General features: G+C 42.3%; 2 protein-coding genes across 8 annotated transcripts in view; one reads left to right on the forward strand and one right to left on the reverse strand.

The window, feature by feature from the left end:
• The first annotated feature begins 82 nt into the window (after positions 1 to 82).
• Positions 83 to 22,727, forward strand: TRMT61B (tRNA methyltransferase 61B). 4 transcript variants are annotated; one of them, XM_008952505.4, is made up of 7 exons: positions 83 to 3,024; positions 7,495 to 7,597; positions 11,299 to 11,489; positions 20,060 to 20,151; positions 21,250 to 21,449; positions 22,143 to 22,220; positions 22,306 to 22,727. In XM_008952505.4, exons 1-7 carry the CDS (start codon positions 2,251 to 2,253, stop codon positions 22,347 to 22,349), a joined length of 1,482 nt encoding a protein of 493 aa, XP_008950753.2. In that variant the 5' UTR covers positions 83 to 2,250; the 3' UTR covers positions 22,350 to 22,727. The 4 variants fall into 4 exon arrangements, with proteins under 4 accessions (XP_008950753.2, XP_003827186.2, XP_063450713.1 ...); XM_003827138.4 differs by having other exon boundaries at positions 2,202 to 3,024; positions 21,250 to 21,476; XM_034952870.3 differs by lacking the exon at positions 7,495 to 7,597 and having other exon boundaries at positions 2,274 to 2,941; positions 21,250 to 21,476.
• The window catches only part of SPDYA (speedy/RINGO cell cycle regulator family member A), a 40,166-nt gene continuing 39,008 nt past the window's right edge, over positions 21,575 to 22,732 (reverse strand). The window contains exon 8 of one of the 4 annotated variants that reach the window (XM_003827140.4): positions 21,575 to 22,698. In XM_003827140.4, the coding sequence (XP_003827188.1) occupies positions 22,607 to 22,698 (92 nt within the window). In that variant the 3' untranslated portion in view covers positions 21,575 to 22,606. The remainder of the gene's footprint in view (positions 22,699 to 22,732) is intronic. The other 3 variants (XM_055108105.1, XM_055108106.1, XM_055108107.1) reach the window with 3 other exon arrangements.

Consider the following 22,732-nt stretch of genomic DNA (forward strand, 5'->3'; position numbering starts at 1 on the left):
GACTGAGGTGGGTGGATCACCTGAGGTCAAGAGTTCAAACCAGTGTGGCCAACATGGTGAAACCCCGTCTCTACTAAAAATACAAAAATTAGCTGGGTATGGTGGTGCACACCTGTAATCCCAGCTATCTGGGAGGCTGAGGCAGGAGAATTGCTTGAACCTGGGAGGCAGACATTGCAGTGAGCCGAGATCATACAACTGCACTCCAGCCTGGGCGAGAGTGAGACTCTGTCTCAAAAAGAAAAAAAAAAGGAAAAAAAGAAGGGAGAAATCCTGTTGATGGAGTTTATGGTGGCTGATGTCCTAGAAAGTACTGATTAGAAAGTATTAATTTATGTCTTAGAAAGTAATAACGGCCAGGCGCGGTGGCTCATGCCTGTAATCCCAGCACTTTGGGAGGCCGAGGCGGGTGGATCATGAGGTCAGGAGTTCGAGACCAGCCTGGCCAACATGGTGAAACCGAGTCTCTACTAAAAATACAAAAATTAGCCTGGCATGGTGGCAGGTGCCTGTAACCCCAGCTACTCGGGAGGCTGAGGCAGGAGAATCGCTTGAACCCGGGAGGCAGAGGTTGCAGTGAGCCAAGATCGTGTCATTGCACTCCAGCCTGGGCAACAAGAACAAGACTCTGTCTCAAAAAAAAAAAAAAAAAAAAAAAAAAAAGAATAGCAAGATTTATTTCATCAAATTTAAACAGAATTCACATTGACTTCACAGCCCTTTGAATATACTTGGACTTTAAGTTCAACTGTACTGTTGACCAGTCTTTCCAAACGGTGTTACAGTACAAAGAGCATGGGCTGCTGAACCAGACTGACCAAATAGGAAACTCTGCCATGCCACTTGTCAGCTATGCATCTTGACCAACTTATTATGTTGCACAGGTGGGTCTTGAACTCCTGGGCTCAAGCAATCCTCCGGCCTGGGTCTCCCAAAGTGTTGGGGTTACAGGTGTGAGCCACTACTCCTGGTTTCCCCAAATTATTTAATCTCCCTGGGCCAGTTCTTTTATTCATAAAATGGATTTGTTTCTAACACAGAATTGTTGTAAACTTAAATGAGTGTCTAACGTGCCTCGTATTGCCAGACTCTCAATAAACTTTTGCCCAGTCAACTACTATCCAGCAAAGAGGCTAGCGATTTTTCTTTTCTTTTCTTTTCTTTTTTTTGAGACAGAGTTTTGCTGTGTCGCGCAGGCTGGAGTGCAGTGGTAGCTCGATCTTGGCCCACTGCAACCTCCGCCTCCCGGGTTCAAGCTATTCTCATGCCTCAGCCTCCCTTGTAGCTGGTATTACAGGCGTGCACCATCGCGCCCGACCAATTTTTTTCCCCCGAGAGGAGTTTTGCTCAGTCGCCCAGGCTGGAGTGCAGTGCCGAGATCTCAGCTCACTGCAACGTCTGCCTCCCGGGTTCAAGCGCTTCTCCTGCCTCAGCCTCCCGAGTAGCTGGGATTACAGGTGCGTGCCACCACGCCCAGCTAATTTTTGTATTTTTAGTAGAGACGGTGTTTCACCACATTGGCCAGGCTGGTCCCGAACTCCTGACCTCAAATGAGCCGCTAGCCTCGGCTTCCCAAAATGCTGGGAGGCTAGTGATATTTAACGCTCAATAACTCTGGCCTCCAAAGATAGCAGTTTCCATTTTAAGACACTTCTATTTCGTTTTGGGCGGGTAAACTAGTTATATTTTAATAATGAAAACATGTGTTACATAAGCACATAGTGAGTACTCGAATCAACCTCGGACTCTCCGGGCGTGAGGGGTGGGTGAGGGGACCGGCAGGTGGTCACAGCCCCATCAAAAGGGACTTGGGGCTGGGGGATGTCGCGGTCAACTGGGAAAGGAGAGCCAATCAGCAAGTGGCGCGTCCCACGCCGTCTGTCAAATGCATCTGGGGGTTAGCTGTACTCATACATCTTGGGGGTGACTAGGTGACTTCCGTGTTCAAGACACTAGCGAGCTAAGCCTGGGATTTCAGTTTGCACAGCGCTTTGTTAAGTTTTGTCTCTCAATCTTGCTGTCCACGAGCGAACCTGGAGGACGTCTGTTAGCGGTAAATTCTTTACCCACATTCCGAAAAGGAAAAAGGGCGGCCGCGCGCGAGGATATATTCCTTGGATGGTCACTCAACCAGGACTCCGCTGCTCCCGCGCCCCAGCTTGACCTAGCGCACCGCCCCCTCCCCGACGCAGGCGCAGTCGCGGAGCTGTAGACCCCCACGCAGCTGCAGAGCCATCGGGCTGCCGCGCCATGCGCGCGACTGGGAAAGAAGGGGTCGCGCTAGGCTTGCGTCACTTGTCTGCGACGGCGCCTTCGCGAAACACTATGCTAATGGCATGGTGCCGCGGTCCTGTCTTGTTGTGCCTGCGGCAGGGGCTCGGAACCAATTCATTCCTGCACGGCCTGGGGCAGGAGCCCTTCGAGGGAGCTCGGTCACTGTGTTGCAGGTCCTCGCCTAGAGACCTGCGAGATGGAGAAAGAGAGCACGAGGCGGCACAAAGGAAAGCCCCAGGAGCAGAGTCTTGCCCATCTCTCCCTCTGAGCATCTCGGACATTGGGACTGGATGTCTTTCGTCCCTGGAAAACCTCAGACTGCCGACGCTGCGGGAAGAGTCATCCCCTCGAGAGCTCGAGGACTCGAGCGGAGACCAGGGCCGGTGCGGTCCCACACACCAGGGATCCGAGGATCCTTCGATGCTCTCGCAGGCCCAGTCCGCTACCGAGGTCGAAGAGCGTCACGTCTCCCCTTCTTGTTCAACTTCCAGAGAGAGACCCTTTCAGGCTGGGGAACTGATTTTAGCTGAGACTGGGGAGGGAGAAACAAAATTTAAGAAATTATTTAAGTTGAACAACTTCGGACTCTTAAATAGTAACTGGGGGGCAGTCCCGTTCGGCAAGATCGTGGGGAAGTACCCCGGCCAGATACTGAGGAGTTCCTTCGGTAAGCAGTACATGCTGAGGAGGCCAGCCTTGGAAGACTATGTAGTATTGATGAAAAGAGGGACTGCCATAACATTCCCAAAGGTAATGCGATGGAGATAAGGTGTGTACTGGTTTCAGGAGGGGCAAAGACAGATGCAGTACTCAGTCCTGATTAATGTATTCAAAGCACATCTCAGAACGTTTGGATTTTTTATCGTACTCAGGCTTTTAAAATAAACCAATGGCTATAACTTTTACATATCATGATGAAAATTAGCATTAGGAAACGGCTAGATTTTAATTTTAACTTAGGAGTCTCGATTCCCTTATTCGTGAAATGTGGATAATAGCTCAACTTTCTGTTAGGGTGATGTGAACTCACTACGTACATAATAAGTACTAATTTTGTTCCCCATTACTCTTAAGTTTATAACTTCAGGACTCAAGAGAATGTTGAACTCTTAGGGAACAATTTTTTAGTACTACTATGATGATATTTTAATAATATTTAATAATCATGTTACAAGAGTATATTAATCAACAATAGGTACATTACGGTGCTTTTCCCCTTTTAGGGAAGAAATAGAGTTTTATATTAAAATAGCTAACATTCAACACCAAACATAAAATGACTATTCTTTATTAAAAAGTTAACTGCCTAAAGCCTAGTTTCAGTCTTTTTTTTTTTTTTTTTTTTTAAGACAAGTTCTCACTCTGTCATCCAGGCTGGAGTGCAGTGTTGCGATCTTGGCTCCCTGCAACCTCTGCCTTCCGGGTTCAAGCGATTCTCCCACCACAGCCTCCTGAGTACCTGGGACTACAGGCATGCACCACCACCCCGGGCTAATTTTTGTAGAGACGGGGTTTAGCCTTATTGCCCAGGCTGGTCTTCAACTCCTGGCCTCAAGTGATCCGCCCACCTCGGCCTCCCAGTGCTGGGATTACAGGCGGGAGCCACCTCGCCCAGCCCTAGTTTGAAGCTTATGCTAATCATCTATTGCTAGCAGATTATTTCAATCCTGAGTCACAGTCCTTGAGTAGAATGTTCCTGTGTAACACAACTCCTCCTCCTTTCTCCAGATCAGGATTCATTCGTTATTTATTCAGCAAATTGACTGCCTTCCATACTCAAGGCACTGTTTAGGGAAGTGTAGTGTTGAACTGCAGTCCTCACCCTCAACATAGACCTTACATTCTAGAAGGGGTGACAAAGAACAAACAAGTAAATGAAAGAATAAGGTCATTTCCAGTAGTGTTAAGTGTCATGAAGACAAATATATTAACAATGACATTGTTTTGGGTGACCTGGGGTATGAGCATACTTTATGTCAGGTGAGGAGAGATGGTCTCCAAGGAGGTACACTTGATAGGAAACCTAAATAAGGAAGAGCTTGCCTTGTAAACAGATCTAGGAAGAGAATTGTTCTTGCAAAGGGAGGAATACTGCAGAGTTTCTGTTGTGGCCTCAATGGGTCAGATGAGGGACCCCGTATGAGGTGTGGTTTGAGTATTTTATTCCATTTGTAGTGAAGGACCATTAGAAGGTTCTTAGTAGGAATCCAGTCTGTATTTTAAACGGTCTACCCAGGGACTAAGAAAACTTTCCTCAGAAACTTAGGCTACTGAGGTATAATAAGCTTTTTTTGTTTAAAGACAGGGTCTTGCTATGTCACCCAGGCTAGAGTGCAGTGGCTCAATCACCTCTTACTGTAGCCTGAACCTCCCAGGCTCCAACAATCCTCGCACCTCAACCTCCTGAGTAGCTGGGACCACAGGTGCACGCCACTATGCCTAGCTAATCAAAAATTTTTTTTGTAGAGTTGGGGTCATCCTAACTTGCCCAGACTGGTCTCAAACTTCTCTAGGCTCAAGGGATCCTCCCTTGAGGGTGCTGGGATTACAGGTGAGAACGACCGCTCCTGGCCATGGTATCGTAAGCTCTTGAAGAAAACTAAAAGACTTTCATAATTTTATCTTGCTTCCCCATGTCTCCTTTCTCCCCATTAGACAAAATCAGGAGAGATTAGTTACATTTCATGAAGTTATAAATATGCATATTTAGTATACTTTCTGCCTTTCCATTTGTTACAGATAAAAGTCACATTGTTCCACTCTAAGGAGGAATTTAAGTACTAAATTTGTTAGGTGTTGACTTCTCTTTATAGCTTCCAAGTAATGGCTGGAGATAGTTTAACTTCAACTTCTACAACTTTGAAATGCTTGAGGGAATACCTCCACTGATGTTTAAAAACTGATCTCCCTGTTAGAATTACATAATTCCATCTTAGTATTAAAAATATGACCAGAGGCAGAATGCAGTGTCTCACACTTGTAATCTCAATATTTTGGGAGGCTGAGGCAGGAGGATCATTTGAGCCCAGAAGTTTGAGACCAGCCGGGGCAACATAGGGAGACCTTGTCTCTACAAAAAATAAAAAATTAGCCAGGTATGCTGGCACACACTTGTGGTCCCAGCTACGCAGGAGGCTGAGATGGGAGGATTGTTTGAGCCCAGGAGTTTGAGGCTGCAGCGAGCCATGATCTTGCCACTGCACTCCAGCCTGGGCAACAGTGTAAGACCCTATCTCAAAAAAAAAGTGAGGGGGCAGGTGCCGTCACTCACACCTGTAATCTCAGTGCTTTGTGAGGCCAAGGCAGGAGGATTGCTGGAGGCTAGGAGTTCAAGACTAACCTGGCCAACATAGCAGGACCCCATCTTTATAAAAAATAAATAAAAAATTAGTTGGGCATGGTGGTACATGCCTGTGGTCCCAGCTACTTTGGAGGCTGAGGTAGGAGGATTGCTTGAGCCCAGAAGTTCGAGGCTGCCGTGAGCTACTATTGCACTACTACACTCCAGTCTGAGTGACAGAGACCCTGTCACCAAGAAAATTTGTTTACTAAATTTAAAAAAAACAGTTTTTATTAATGTCATCCGTAATATTTGTGTTAACAAAAACAATTCCAATTATATGTTTGGCAAGTGGGTCCTCCAATCTAGTAATAGCATAGTCTCTTTTTTTTCTTATATAGCAGGGCTCCCCTACCCCCAGGCTGAGGACTGGTACCAGTGTGTGGCCTGTAACAGGGAACCGGGCCACACAGCAGGTTAGCGGTGGGTAGTGAGCATTACTGCCTGAGCTCCATCTCTTGTCAGATCAGCCATGGCATTAGATTCTCATAGGAGTGCAAACTCTTGTGAACTGTGCATGCGCCAGATCTAGGTTGCATGCTCCTTATAAGAAACTAACTAATGCCTGATGATCTGAGGTGGAACAATTTCATCCCAAAACCATCCCCCTCTCCCCAGTCTGTGGAAAAACTGTCTTCCACGAAACGGGTCCCTAGTGCCCAAAAGGTTGGGGACCGCTGTTATATAGTATCTTAATTCTAAATTAGAAGTTCATCATTTGGCCAGGCACGTTGGCTCACACCTGTAATCCCAGCACTTTAGGAGGCCGAGGCGGGCAGATCACCTGAAATCAGGAGTTTGAGACCAGCCTGGCCAACATGGTGAAACCCCATCTCTACTAAAAATACAAAAAATTAGCCAGGTGTGGTGGTGGGTACCTGTAATCCCAGCTACTTGGGAGGCTGAAGCAGGAGAATCGCTTGAACCCAGGAGGCGGAGCTTGCAGTGAGCCAAGATTGTACCACTGCACTCCAGCCTGGGTGACAGAGCGAGACTCTGTCCCCCCAAAAATAAATAAGAAGTTCATCATTTTGGGCTGGGCACACTGGCTCACACCTGTAATCCCAGCACTGTGGGAGGCCGAGGCGAGCGGATCACCTGAGGTCAGGAGTTGAAGACCAGCCTGGCCAACGTGGTGAAACCCCATCTCCACTAAAAATACAAAAATTAGCCGGGCATGGTGGCAGGCACCTGTAATCCCAGCTATTCGGGAGGCTGAGGCAGGAGAATCGCTTGAACCCGGGAGGCGGAGGTTGCAGTGAGCCGAGATCGCGCCATCACACTCCAGCCTGGGCGACAAGAGCGAGACTTCGTCTCCCAGAAAAAAGGAAATTCATCATTTTATGCAGAGATTATATAGCAAATTCCTAACTGGTCTTCCTGCCTCTTGATTTTTCTCCAGCAGATCCTGTGTTCTTCTGCCAGATTAATCCTCATAAAATGCCATTTATATCACCTCAGTGACACACCCTAGTTGCTTATCAGGCTGAGTTCTAATGCCTCATACTGGCATTTAATTCTCTGCCTATCTCTCCTGAGATAACAAACTGGATTTATTCTACCTCTGCTTTGTTTAAAGCTGTTTTTACCTTGTGATTGTTCCCATAAATTGTCTACTCTTTGTCTTTAAACTAGGCCATCCTGCTGCTCTGTGAACTTATTGTCTGTAATTTTGGTATTATTCTGAAGTGTTGCCTTATTTGTTAATTGATTCTTGGATCTCTTTTATTTCATCAAGTGAAATATAAACTGTAGGCAGGTCCAGAGTCTGATTCGTTTTTTCACTCCCTTCTTCCGCACACCCAACAATGTAAGATAAGACTAGGTGCTTAGTACATATTTATTGGTCGCTGAGTCACCCATACTGTTTTCAATCATAGGATATTAATATGATTCTCTCAATGATGGATATCAACCCAGGTGATACTGTTTTGGAAGCTGGCTCAGGCTCTGGTGGAATGAGCTTATTTTTATCCAAAGCAGGTAAGAGATTGGACTGAGCTGGATCTCAGTAACAAAGAAAACATTCAATTTGTTCATAATAACAGAAAGTTATAAAGATATTTGGGAAAATACCTAACATTGAGGTAGCATTCTCCTAGGATTTGAAAGTAAGCAACTATTTTTCTTTCCATTTTGTACATTTATTCCAGTCAGTCTCTTTCTAATCCTCCCTCAATTTTCTTTGCTTTGTTTTACTTTCTCCATGCTCTCTAATGCTGCTTCTTTTTTCTTAAGTATACTTTTTATTGGAATATAATATGGCTACAGAAAAGTGTGCAGATCATAAGTGTATATCTCAATGAATCTTTGTATAGTGACCACTCATGTACTTATTACCGAGATCAAGGTAGGGAGTGTCCCTGCCCCACAGATGCTTCCTCATGTCCCCTCCCAGTCCTTATCATCACCAAAGGAAACCACTATTGTGACTTTTATCATCACTGATTAGTTTTGCCTCCTTCGAACTTATATAAAATGGAATCATACAGTATGTGCTCCTTTGTATCTGGCTACTCTCATTCATCATTATGTTTGTGAGATTCACTCATGCATGCAGCAGTAGTTCTTTCATTTTAGTTGCTGTATAATACTCTCTATTTAAATCACAATTTACCTATTTTACTGTTGATAGACATTTGAGTTGGATATTACAAATAGTGCTGCTTGGAACCTCCTTGTGTACTTGTCATGTTATTGTTGAATACTAGTGCCAGGTGAATACTTAGCCTGAGGGAATATGGAAGGACGTTGTCAGCTGTTGGGGGGAGAGTTATATATCGTTAGGGCCAAAGAATTATAGTAGGTGTTCATAAAGAAATTAATCATAGTACAGAGCTATTAAGTAAAAAGCTAGATCATGAAGAATTATCTTTTTTTTTCCAGAAAGTCTCTAAAAATTGTCAGTTGGTAAAAGTACTGCTTGAAGGTGGGTGTCTGATCAAAAATCAAGAGGTGTATATTAAACATATATATTTTTTCATGTTCCTACCACTTAATTTCTAGTTACTTTTATGCTAGTTGATTAGTACCTCTTTGCCTACCTAATTTCTCTGAGTGTCAGGGTTGCTTTGGGTGGTCTGTCTGTGCAGTGTTCTCTTCCCTACATAATACTAGACTGCTGAATAGTCACAGTACTTTCTTTGAGTAGATTTTATAAAGATTACAGATAGAAATATGCTGAAATTAAACTCACACCTTTTGTTCTTTGACCTAATGTCTTCACATATGAATATTATCTAGATTATACTAAGCCAGTAAATTCATTCTGGGCTCCTCAATCTTTTGTTTGACTTTTCTGTACATAGTTAAAGGCAGTCATTTTCTCATCATCTATGACAAATTCCTAACTGCACGGTTTCATTTGACAAAGTGGATTTATAAAAATTGGTGAGAACAGATAAGTGCTTATATTTCTAAAATATATAGTATCAGAAGAGTGTCATGGCTTGAATAATCCTAAACTATAAATGTGCAAGAACTTATTGCTATTTACCTATGTGATGGATATTTTTCTCCATATTTTCTTTTCCAGTTGTTTATATTACTTTTTTTTTTTTTTTGAGGCAGGGTCTCACTCTGTTCCCCAGTTTGGAATGCAGTGGTATGATCGTGGCCCACTACAGCCTTGACCCTCGGAACTCAAGTGATCCTGTCGTCCCAGCCTCCCAAGTAGCTGGGACAATAGGCACATACCACCAAAGCTGGCTAATTGTTAAAGTTTTTGTAGAGACTGGGTCTCACTGTTGCCCAGGCTGGTCTTGAACTCCTGGCCTCAAGCAATCTTGCCTAAGCCTCCCAAAGTGCTGGGATTACAGGCATGGGGCACCACGCCCAGCTTATGTTACCATTAAAATTAATTTTTATCTCCTGAGAACCTGATAACTTGCAGTTGGAGTTACATTTCAAAAGATACCTTGGAATTTAAACTTCATTAGTAAACTGTAAACTGATTGATCTGGGATAATCTCCAAATGGTATCAAATCACTTCAGATAGAGGTGGGTGGAAAGTTAATTGCCTTAAGTTAAAATGTAGTACTCCTCTCTGGAATTGCAGTATTACTGTGCTAATTAGTTTAAAAGTTCTTCACATACATACACACACACACACACACACACACACACACAAATACAAATACCTTTAAATTTTTTTTTTTTTTTTTGGTAGAGACAGGGTTTCACCATGTTGGCCAGGCTGGTCTCGAACTCCTGACCTCAAGTGATCTGCCTGCCTTGCCCTCCCAAAGTGCTGGGATTACCGTGGCGAGCCACTGTATCCGGCCACAAATACCTTTTAAATATATGAAAGACTCAACCTCATCCATAATAAAAGAAATGCAAGTTAAAATTACATTAAAAGGCTGAGCATGGTGGCTCACGTCTGTAATCCCAGCACTTTGGGAGGCCGAGGCAGGCAGATTGCTTGAGCTCACGAGTTTATGAGACCAGCCTGGCAACATGGCGAAACCCTGTCTCTACCAAAAATACAAAAAGTTAGCTGGGTGTGGTGGTACACACCTGTCGTCCCAGCTGTTCAGGAGGCTGAGGTGGGAAGATCGCTTGAGCCTGGGAGGTGGGGGTTGCGGTGAGCTGTGATTGCACCACCGCACTCCAACCTGTGTGACAGAGTGAGATCTTGTCTCAAAAAAAAAAAAACCAAACTCAAAAATCTACATTAAAAATGATAAACTTTATTCACTTTTTAGATTGACACAGATAAAAAGTTCAATAACTTAGGGAGAGTATGGAGATACAGGTATTCTTTTTTTTTTTTTTTTTTTTTTTTTTGAGACGGAGTCTTGCACTGTCACCCAGGCTGGAGTGCAGTGGCACATCTTGGCTCACTGCAAGCTCTGCCTCCCAGGTTCACGCCTTTCTCCTGCCTCAGTCTCCCGAGTAGCTGGGACTACAGGCATGTGCCACAACACCTGGCTAATTTTTGTATTTTTTTTTAGTAGAGACAGGGTTTCACCGTGTTAGCCAGGATGGTCTCAATCACCTGACCTCATGATCTGCCCGCCTCGGCCTCCCAAAGTGCTGGGATTACAGGCGGAAGCCACTGCGACCGGCCTGAGATACAGGTATTCTAATACATTGCTGGTTGGCATGTAAGTTGACACCACTTACATGGAGGACAATGCAATATTATGTGAATAAATTCACATAACCCTTGAGCCAGCAATTCCATTTTTAGGACTTTATCCTGTAGAGATATACTGGCTTGATACAAAGACTTAGGTATAAGAATTTTCATTGCAGTATTGTTTATATTAGCATATGACTAGAAACAAGCTAAATGTTCATCGTAGCCATACAGTGAATATAATGCCTGTTAAAAAGAATGCAGTACATCTAGAAGCACTGAAATGACATTGGTAAGTAAGAAGGAAGGTACAGGACAGTGTGTATAATACACCACAGTGTGTATTAAAAACACAGAGAGATACTTGGCATGCTTGTATAGGCAGTGACTATCATGGGAAAGGTAAATAGCTGGTAATGTGGTTGCCTCTGAAGAGGGAGGGAGATTAATTGGAGATCAGGGATAGGAGAACAGACTTGTAACATTGAACTATTTGAATTATTTTTTTCACATCCATGTAGTACCTTTGCAAAATACATTTTTGACACTTTTTAATAAACTGATTAATATTATGAAATATCAAATTATTTTTTACTTAAGTTGGATCACAAGGACGAGTCATAAGTTTTGAGGTACGAAAAGACCACCATGATCTGGCTAAGAAGAATTACAAACACTGGCGTGATTCATGGAAATTAAGTCATGTAGAAGAGTGGCCAGACAATGTGGATTTTATTCATAAGGACATTTCAGGAGCAACCGAAGACATAAAATCTTTCACATTTGACGCAGTAAGTTTTCTAACGTGGGTCCTGTGTTATTACTTTGACTATAAAGAAGATAGGGGTCAGGCTTCTTTTGTATGGGCAAAGGTCTTCCTTCGTTTGCTTCATGTCTATCTCTAGGGATTGAAAGACTATTTTCCTTTCATGCCTTTTAATCTCATGGTGGGATTTGGGACAGAGAGACATACTGAGTTACCGAGTTGGGTGCTGAAGTTGTCATTGAATGTGGGGTAATGACTGAAAGCTAGGACCAAAGACTAGTTGAGCATCATGAACCTCAGCATTTCTAGGATAAATCATACTTTGGAAGCAGCATTGGAAGCATATTGAACCCGGCACCTAACCTGAACTGTGAGATTTGGGGGAATAAGTAGCTTCCATTTGACAGGGAATAGGCAGAAGGCATCTTTAGATAGTTGAAGTCAGGATATCAAGAGGAGTGTGTTCACTGAAGATGTCGAGGACAGAGGTGTTTATCATGAACAAAGCTCCAGAAAGTGGAGCAGAGACACTGTGAGGAAGAGAAACACTGGGAAGTTGACTTAGGGAAAAGAAGCAGAGAAGATGAAAGTAAAAAGATAGATGACAAGAGAGGATACATTAAGCTGTGATCAAACATGGTGGAGATCTGGGACATGGAAGTATTTGCTGGCTGAAGAGTTTCAGAATTCCTTGGTGATGCCACTTCACAGTTCATAGCTTCACACTATGGACTGAGGCCTTGGTTAGGAGTCTTTCTTCCTTTCCTTAATTGGCTGCTGGAAGGATGGACTGTTTTGGTGAGAAATGAAGCAAAGTTCAAAGAGGAGAGAAAATCTTTTTTTTTTTTTTTTTTTGGCGACAGAGTCTCATTCTGTTGCTTAGGGTGGAGTGCAGTGGTACAGTCTCAGCTCACTGCAACCTCCGTCTGCCGGGTTCAAGCGATTCTCCTGCCTCAGCCTCCCAAGTACCTGGGATTACAGGTGCACGCCACCATGGCCAGCTAATTTTTCTATTTTTAATAGAGATGGGGTTTCACCATGTTGGCCAGGCTGGTCTCGAACTCCTAACCTTAGGTGATCTGCCCATCTCAGTCTCCCAAAGTGCTGGGATTACAGGCATGAGCCACTGTGCCTGGCCATGAAAATGATTTTTATCAGCACTGGCTTCCAGCTCTGATATAGTTTTAGTGGCACAGCTTCCTGTACAGAAAGACCTCCGTTCTTTTTTCTCATCTATGGCTTGCATGTTACAGCTCAATAAGGGGGAAAGTGCTCTGTTTAGGTCATCCATAGGAATGTCAAAAATACCTGCGAGATTAAATTGGTCATCAGAATTTTGCTTGATGAGCATGAAACACAACAAAGGATTTTAATGATATCATTGAAGCTTTGTAGAAACCTGCTGAACCATTCCTGATCTAAAAAGAACACTCTTTTTTAGATTTATTCAGCTGAATCTCTCTTGAATAATAGTGCCAGATGATTACTCAATATGAGGGAATAGAGAAGGAGAGGGGGTGTCAGCTGCTGGGGGAGAGTTATATACCGTTAGGGCCAAAGAATTATAGTTGGTGTTCATAAATAATTATAATACAGAACTGTTAAGTAGAAGCTAGATCATGAATAATTTCCTTTTCTTAAGAACGTTTCTAAAAATTGTACATTGGTAAGAGTACTGCTTGAGGGTTGGTGTTTGATCAAAGATCAAAAGGCATATGTTAAACATAAATCTCTGGCAGGGCACAGTGGCTCACACCTGTAATCCCAGCACTTTGGGAGGCCGAGGCAGGCGGATCTCCTGAGGTCAGGAGATTGAGACCATCCTGGCTAACACGGTGAAACCCCGTCTCTACTAAAAATATAAAAAATTAGCCGGGCGTGGTGGCGGGTGCCTGTGGTCCCAGCTACTCGGGAGGCTGAGGCAGGAGAATGGCGTGAACCCGGGAGGCGGAGCTTGCAGTGAGCCGAGATCGCGCCACTGCACTCCAGCCTGGGTGACAGAGCGAGACTGCATCTCAAAAAAGAAAGAAAGAAAGAAAGAAAAATACAAAAATTAGCCAGGCATGGCGGTGGGCGCCTACAGTCCCAGCTACTTGGGAGGCCGAGTCAGGAGAATCGCTTGAACCTGGGAGGTGAAGGTTCCAGTGAGCCAAGATTTGCGCCACTGCACTCCAGCCTGGGAGACAGAGCAAGACTCTATCTCAAAAAAAACAGAAAAGAAATAAACAAATATGTATGTATAGATATGTATTTCTGATACTGTCATTCTCCTGCTGAAAAAACAATCCGGAGCTTTTCTTTTTTTTTTTTTTTTTTTTTGAGACGGAGTCCTGCTCTTTCGCCCAGGCTGGAGTACAGTGGTATGATCTTGGCTCACTGCAACCTCCGCCTCCCGGGTTCAAGCGATTCTCGTGCCTCAGCCTCCTGAGTAGCTGGGATTACAGGCGCCCGCCACCATGGCTGGCTAGTTTTTGTGTTTTTAGTAGAGATGGGGTTTCACCATGTTGCCTAGGCTGGTCTCGAACTCCAGGGCTCAAGCGATCCACCCGCTTCAGCTTCCCAAAGTGCTGGGATTACAGGCGTGAGCCACGGCACCTGACCCGGAGCTTTTCATTCAAAGACTTCTGGTGGCCAGATCTGATCTGAACCTTCCTTTCTCTAGTCCTTTATGTAACCTGACTCCATACATGCCAACCAAAATGATGCTAAATGAATAAAAAAGGTGTTAAACCATTAAAAAAATAGAAAAAAGACAGAGCATGACTAATAAAAGAATTAGCCGGGCGCAATGGCTCACACCTGTAATCCCAGCACTTTGGGAGGCCGAGGCGAGCAGATCACAAGGCCAGGAGATCAAGACCATCCTGGCTAACATGGTGAAACCCCATCTCTACTAAAAATACAAAAAATTAGCCGGGCCTGGTGGCGGGTGCCTGTAGTCCCAGCTACTGGGGAGGCTGAGGCAGGAGAATGGCCTGAACCCGGGAGGCGGAGCTTGCAGTGAGCCGAGATGGCGCCACTGCACTCCAGCCTGGGCAAGAGTGCGAGACTCCGTCTCAAAAAAAAAAAAAAAAAAAAGAATTAAACAAATTTTGGAAACAGCTTAACCATCAAAAGAGAATAGACACAATGGAATACTAACAATAAATGTACTCTAGCTACATCAATAAATCTGAAAGACTTGGTGTTTGGTGGAAAAAGCATTATAAGAGAATATGTGAAATGACCACCTACATGTAAAATTTAAAACCACACAACATGTATTGTTTGTAGCTATATACATATGTTGTAGAAGTATAAAATTTGGGAATGTTACCAACTTCAGGACAATGACTCTTTCTGAGGAGAGAAAAGGAAGGGAAAGGAATAGAGGGAAATAAGTTTGGGGTCCATTCAGATTGGTCCACTGCCGGGCTCCATAATCGCCAGTGTAACCTTGGGTAAGTCACTTAATCTTTCCATGCCTCGGTTACCTCATGTATTAAACAGGAATGATAATAGTACCTATTTCATAGAGTTGTTGAGGATTAAATAAGAGAATTCATGTAAAGTACCTGGTACATAGTAAGCACTGAATAAAATGTTAGTTATGTTTTTCATCATTTTGATTTTCTTCCTTTCCTCTTTTCTCTGCCTGTTGAAACTCTATTCTCCCTTTAAAGCTTAAAGGTCATCTCCTGTGTGAAATATCCTTTCATCATCTAGCCAGAGGATTATTGCCTTCCTCTGAATTTCTGAACCACTTTGTTTCTGGAGTCAACAAGCATTTATTAAGAACCTGCCATGTGTCGTGTGCTGTGCTAAGACAAAAATTATACATTCAAAAGAGCTTTTGAAAACAAAAAATGAATAAGAAATATTTAAAAATTTAAAAAAAAATAGCTGTGGGCCAGGCATGATGGTTCATGGCCGTAATCCCAGCACTTTGGGAGGCTGAGATGGGTGGATCACTTGAGGTCAGGAGTTTGAGACCAACCTGGCTAACATGGTGAAACTCTGTCTCTACTAAAGGTATAAAAATTAGCTGGGTGTGGTGGTGCAAGCCAGTAATCCCAGCTACTTGGGAGGCTGAGGTAGGAGGATCGCTGGAACCCAGGAGGCAGAGGGTGCAGTGAGCTGAGATTGCGCCACTGCACTTTAGCGTAGGTGACAGAGCAAGACTCTGTCTCAAAAATTAAATTAAATTGGCCAGGCACAGTGGTTCACGCCTGTAATCCCAGTACTTTGGGAGGCCAAGGCGGGCGGATCAGGAGGTCAGGAGTTCGAGACCAGCCTGGCCAACATGGTGAAACCCTGTCTTTGCTAAAGATAAAAAAAAATTAGTTGGATGTGGTGGCACATGCCTGTAATCCCAGCTACTCGGGAGGCTGAGGCAAGAGAATCTCTGGAAACTGGGAGGCGGAGGTTGCAGTGAGCTAAGATCGCACCATTGTACTCCAACCTGGGTGACAGGATGAGACTCCATCTCAAAAAAAAAAAAAATTTAATTTAATAAGATAAAATGAAATATACATATGAGCAATTACTAAAAAGACTCAGAAGTATAAAACACCATGGCTGTAGAACTTGGTATGAGGAGATGAGTCTGTAAATGCAGTCATGAGGGGCTAGATAATAAAGTTGTGTATATATCAGGCTGGATAGTATGGACATTATCATGTAAGTAGGAGAGTAGACTGTCTAGATTTCTGTTTTAGAATAGTTCTGGAGAAAGAATGGAGGCTGGGAGTCTATGCAGAAAGGTATTATAATATTTCAACAAGATATGGTGAGGTGTTGACCTAGGTCAATGTCTGTGGGATTAATTTCAGAAACACTGGAGGTAGATTTGTGAGACTTTAATTCAAACAGAAGCACCAAAACCCCAGTCTCAAAAGAGAATTCAAGGTAAAGAAAATGATGGCTTCTTGATTAGGCTTTGAAAAAAGAAAATGATGACTCTTAAGTTTCTGGTTTGAGTAACTGGATAAATGCTGTTAACTGAGAATTGAGCATTCAAGATTTGCAGTTTTCTGGGTTATCTGACTTTGGTCCTTGTCAATAATATAGTAAAACTACAGTCTGAGAACCCATTTATGTCATCATGTTGACCCTTGATTGTCATTGAAATCTTGACTTGGATATTTATTTATTTATTTATTTGAGATGGAGTCTCACTCTGTTGCCCAGGCTGGAGTGCAATGGCGTGATCTCGGCTCACTGCAATCTCTGCGTCCCTGGTTCAAGCATTTCTCCTGTCTCAGCCTCCTTTGTAGCTGGGACTACAGGCACGCGCCACCACGCCCAGCTAATTTTTTTGTGTCTTTAGTAGAGACAGGGTTTCGCCATGTTGGCCAGGTTGGCCTCGAACTCCTCACCTAAGGTGATCCACCCGCCTCGGCCTCCCAAACTGCTTGGATTACAGGTGTGAGCCACCATGCCTGGCCTCGACTTGGATATTTAATAGGCATCTTAAATACATGTCCAAACCTGAATTCTTATTTCCCCCAAGCTTGCTCCTCCCATAATCTTCATCATTTTCCTCATTAGTAAATGACATCTCCATTCTTTCAGTGGCTTAGGCTAAAAACTTTGGATTCAGTCTTCTTTTTCTCACATCCTACAGCCAATTCTAATTCTAATTGGCTCTGTCTTCAAAATATATACCACTTCTTACCACACCCACTGCTATTTGCTATTACAAGCCACTGTCATCCTTCCTTGCATTCTCAGTGTTTTCTGCATGTAGATTTTAAAGTGAGTCAGAGTATACTTAATGACAGTGAATTGTATACTTAAAATGGCAATGTTTATTTTACCACACACAAAAATAGATTTTTTAAAAAGTTCAGATCATGTCATTCTTTAAAATTCTTCAGTGGCTTCTCAATTGAGCAAAGCTAAAGCCTGCATGATTCTATGTAATCTGTGTCCACCACCTTCGATGTCATCTCTTACCACTTGCCCCCTTTTATCTCCACTGCAGTGACAGTGGCCTCAACAGACTCCCCAAGTAGCCTACTACCTGAGTGTTTGTATTAAATATTTGCTGTTCCCTCCACCAGGAGGGAACTTCTCCCCTACATTTTCATGGGTTAAACTTAATTTTATTTTCTTCAGGTCTCCTCACTGACCAGTCTATGTATAAAATGACACCTCCTTTCCCTGACCTGTCACTTTCTTTCCCTCTTTCTCTGCTTATTTTATTTGTTTGTTTTGAGATAGGGTCTCATCCTGTCACCCAGGCTGGAGTGCAGTGACACAATCACAGCTCACTGCAGCCTTGATTTCTCAAGCCCAGGTGATCCTCCCTCCTCAGCCTCCCAAGTGGCTGGAACCACAGGAGCACGCCACCACGCCTGGCAGTTTTTTTTCTTCAGACAGAGTCTCACTCTGTCACCCAGGCTGGAGTGCAGTGGCCTGATCTCTGCTCACTGCAACTCCGCCTCCCGGGTTCAAGCTATTCTCCTGCCTCAGCCTTCTAAGTAGCTGGGATTACAGGTGTGCACCACTGTACCTGGCTAATTTTTGTATTTTTAGTAGAAACGGGGTTTCGCCGTGTTGGCCAGGCTGGTCTTGAACTCGTGACCTCAGGTGATCCGCTCACCTCGGCCTCCCAAAGTGCTGGGATTACAGGCATGAGCCACTGCACCCTGCCATTTTTTTATTTTTATAAATGCGGGGTCTCACTGTGTTGCCCATGCTGGTCTGGAACTCCTGGGCTCAAGCAATCCTCCTGCCTTGGCTTCCCAAAGTGCTGGCATTACAGGCATGAGTTACCACGCCTATTCTGCTTTATAACTGTTTTTCTTCATGTCACTCACCACCCTCTGTCCTATTTATTTATATGTTTTCTTATTTTTGTTTAATGTCTACCCCTTCATTAGATCCCATGAAACAGACTATAAGCTCCAACTATATCCTTACCACTTAGAAAAATGTTTGCCATGTAGACAGTGCTTAATAAATATTTGGTGAATAAATTAATAAGATGTCCCTTGACTGATTAGTACTGTTTTTAAAAAACACAAACAATCTAATATTTTATCATTTAGTAAATAGATATGCCAGCATATCTCTAAGCTTTCTGGAGTTAATACAACAGTAAATGTTACTTTATTTTCTATTTTGACCAGATTTATTTTTTGTTTTTAATTAATTTTTTATTTGAAAAATTTTCACTTATCTTTGTACTTACTGGCATCTTCTGTGACTATAGCCATGTGTACTGCAATTGAAACAAGAATAAAGAGGAAATAAGGGATATGATTTTTTTTTTTGAGACAGAATCTCACTCTGTCACCCAGGCTTGAGTGCAGTGGTTTAATCTTGGCTTACTGCAACCTCTGCCTCCTGGGTTCAAGTAATTGTCCTGCCTCAGCCTTCCCAGTAGCTGGGACTATAGGTGTGCACCACCACACCTGGCTAATTTTTGTATTTTCAGTAGAGACAGGGTTTTGCCATGTTGGCCAGGCTACTCTCAAACTCCTGACCTCAGGTGATCCACCCGCCTGGGCTCCCAAAGTGCTGGGATTATAGGCGTGAGCCACTGCCTCTGGCCAACAATGTGAATTTCTGTTGCCAAAGCTGAAATAAAGCATTTAAATTTATAAGTTTTGGCAATAGAAATTCACATTGTCAGCCAGGTGCAGCGGTTCACATCTGTAATCCCAGCATTTTGGGAGGCCGAGGCGGGCAGATCGCTTGAATCCAGGAATTCAAGACCAGCCTGGGCAACATGGCAAAACCTGTATCTACATAATATACAAAAAGTTAGCTGAGAATGGTGGCGCCTGCCTGTAGTCTCAGCTACTCGAGAGGCTGAGGTGGGAGGGTTGCTTGAGTTCAGGAGGTGGAAGTTGCAGCAAGGTGACATTGTGCCACTGTACTCCAGCCTGGTCAACAGAGCGAGACCCTGTCTCAAAAAAAAAAAAAGGAAATTCACATTGTCTCAAATGTTTAAATTTTTCATATTGTAATGGCGTGTTTTACACTTGGCAATATTGATAATACAGGCATACAGGAATCTTTCTTTGGTTATATTCATATATACATACATAGCCAAATCAATATTTCCATATTAATATGCAAAGTACAAGACATATCGTTATGATTTTTCAGTATCATCAAGTACAATGACAAATTGTTTTTTCTTCCCTGAGACAGGATCTCACTCTTGCCCAGGGTGGAGTATGATGGCACAGTCATAGGTCACTACAGCCTCGAACTCCTAGGCTCCAGTGACCCTCCCACCTCAGCTTCCTGAATAGCTGGTACTACGGGCTTGTGCCACTGCATCCAGCTACTTTTTTTTTTTTTCAATAGAATCAGAGTCCTGCTATGTTGCCTGGGCTGTTCTCAAACTCGGCCTCAAATGGATCCTCTTCCCTCAGCCTCCCAAAGTGTTGGGATTACAGGCAGAAGCCACCTTGCCCAACTGTATAATAATTAACATACCCTTTTGGGAGTGGTAAAATGATAGTTAATAATACTACCTTCTAAAAAATGAAATACTTTGATTGCTGTCCAAAAGTGTGTCATTTCACCACAATAAGAAAACTTATGCTTTATTTAAACGGAATCAGACTGATCCAGTTCTCTTTTTCCCCCACACAGGTAGCTTTGGATATGTTAAATCCTCATGTTACTTTGCCTGTTTTTTACCCACATCTTAAGCATGGTGGTGTATGTGCTGTATATGTAGTAAAGTGAGTAATATAACTGTTTTTCTTTGTAATGTAACTTTTAAGTGCACTTTTGCTTAAGTATCAAACTAAATTTTTTTTTTTTTTTTTTTTGAGACAGAGTCTCACTCTGTCACCCAGGTTGGAGTGTAGTGGTATGATCTCAGCTCACTGCAACCTCCACCTCCCCTGTTCAAGCAATTATCCTGCCTCAGCCTCCCAAGTAGCTAGGATTACATGCGCCCGCCACCACGCCCGGCTAATTTTTTCTATTTTTGGTAGAGAAGGGGTTTCACCATGTTGGCCAGGCTGGTCTTGAACTCCTGACCTCAGGTGATCTGCTCACCTGGTCTCCCAAGGTGCTGGGCTTACAGGCTTGAGCCACCACGCCCAGCCAAAATATTCATTTTGTAACTGAATAAAGTGTATATGGCATCTTATACAACTGTTTTAAAATGACAAGTCCCAAGTTCATTTATATTACTGTATATTTATTTAGTGTTTTTTTTTTAAACTTTTTTCGTTTTTTTTTTTTTTTTTTTGAGACAGAGTCTCGCTTTGTCACCTAGGCTGGGGTGCAGTGTCATGATCTCAGCTCACTGCAACCTCCGCCTCCTGGGTTCAAGTGATTCTCCTGCCTCAGCCTCCCGAGTAGCTGGGATTACAGGTATGCGCCACCACACCTGGCTAATTTTTGTATTTTAGTAGAGACAGGGTTTCACCATGTTGGCCAGGCTGGTCTGGAACTCCTGACCTCAAGTGATCTGCCCCCCTCAGCCTCCCAAAGTGCTGGGATTACAGGCGTGACCCACGCCCAACCCTATATTACTGTTTAAATCATATTTTACATAAATAGTAATATAAGATGCATATTTTCTTCTGACAATCTGGAAGAAACATTTTAAAAGTATAATGTGAACAGTAATGTTAAATTATGGTCCCTGTGTTTGTTTACTTAGAATTTTGTGAAGGTACTTTTTATGCCTCCTAACTTGCATATTTAAACCCTCTCCTGCCTTAATTTAACTATAATATTTAAATGTGGGCAAGAGGTATAGGGAACTTAAATAAATATAATGTTATTATTTTAGTAGAAATGTAAATTTTTCACTTTTCTGAAAGCATCACACAGGTTATTGAACTTTTAGATGGAATTCGCACCTGTGAACTTGCTCTTTCATGTGAAAAGATAAGCGAGGTCATTGTCAGAGATTGGTTGGTTTGCCTTGCAAAACAGAAAAATGGAATTTTAGCTCAAAAAGTAGAATCTAAAATCAACACAGATGTACAACTAGATTCTCAAGAGAAAATTGGAGTTAAAGGTGAGCTGTTTCAAGAGGATGACCATGGTGAGCTTCAGTTTTACTTTATGCATGCAGTAATGAATGGAGAATGAGTTCCTGAGTATACTGACCAATAGATTATAAAAATATTCCTCAGCAATTTTCTATAGAAAAGTGTGATATTTATTCTGTTAAGATGTATAAGGCACAGAATAATGACTTTTCCTGCCTTTTACTTAAAACTCTGATACCTTTGAAGAATTGAGCTTTTTATAATATTCATATTTTACTTGTCACAAGGAGCTTGGTTTGTGAAATAATTTAAATGTATTAAGGATGTTTTATATTTAGATCACTGATTATTAATGGGACCTGATAGGCAAATAGCTAATATTCCAAAAAGCAACTTCTAAGATGCTGCTGGAATTCTTGAAAGAACTGAGTTTAGGTCTTTGTCATATATACACATTATTTAGGCCATGAACAAGTTTTCAAGTATCAGTTGATTTATGATATGGGCTTATCCATTTGGTTATAAAATCATATGTTTATTACATAATCATTGACAAATAGTTTCTGTATAATAACTGGCAGAGTAGCTCTAAAACATATGCAAGGAATAAATAAAGAAAAAACTTACAATAAAGAGAGTAACTCATATTTTAACAGTTTTGTGAAAAAAAATAGAAAATATTTTATGTAGCTTATAGTACATATATTTTTTTACAACAGAAGAATCACATTCTGATTTTCCATATGGATCATTTCCCTATGTTGCTAGACCAGTACACTGGCAACCTGGTCATACAGGTGAGTAATGTTTTCAGAACATATTAAATGGTGTTTTTTCTTTTAATTAATATAATGACTTTATGTTTTTCTTCTCTTAAATTAGCTTTTCTTGTCAAGTTGAGGAAGGTCAAACCACAACTTAACTGAGTACTCCAGATGACAGTAACTGACTTGAAGATGGAAAAATATCAAAATAGAACTTTATATTGAAAATTACTACTTCCATAGATTGGCATTTTTAGCTATTACTATGACTTATATAACTTATACATATAATTTTGAAAATAACAACTAAAAGATGTATAACATAGCAAAACTGCTTAAACATCCCATTTTGACACTTGTCTTGCAGTTAGTTTGACATTTTGTAGTTAATGATTCCAAATTGGTTTAGTTGGGCCATCTCATTCTTCACTTCCTGTAAACCACTCCATAGATTTGTCTTTCTTCAAGAAATTAGTTTTCTTTCCTTTATTTGATTGATGGTCATTGACTACTGAAATAAAATACGCATTTTAAGATAAATTTTA

Source organism: Pan paniscus, chromosome 12 (assembly GCF_029289425.2).
Source record: "Pan paniscus chromosome 12, NHGRI_mPanPan1-v2.0_pri, whole genome shotgun sequence".
NCBI classification, from domain to species: domain Eukaryota; kingdom Metazoa; phylum Chordata; class Mammalia; order Primates; family Hominidae; genus Pan; species Pan paniscus.

Coding starts and splice junctions, on each gene's coding strand:
- TRMT61B (XM_003827138.4), top strand. CDS start 2,251: ATGCGCGCGACTGGGAAAGAAGGGGTCGCGCTAGGCTTGCGTCACTTG. Junction 3,025..7,494: donor CTGCCATAACATTCCCAAAG/GTAATGCGATGG, acceptor TTTCAATCATAG/GATATTAATATGATTCTCTC. Junction 7,598..11,298: donor CTTATTTTTATCCAAAGCAG/GTAAGAGATTGG, acceptor TTTTTACTTAAG/TTGGATCACAAGGACGAGTC.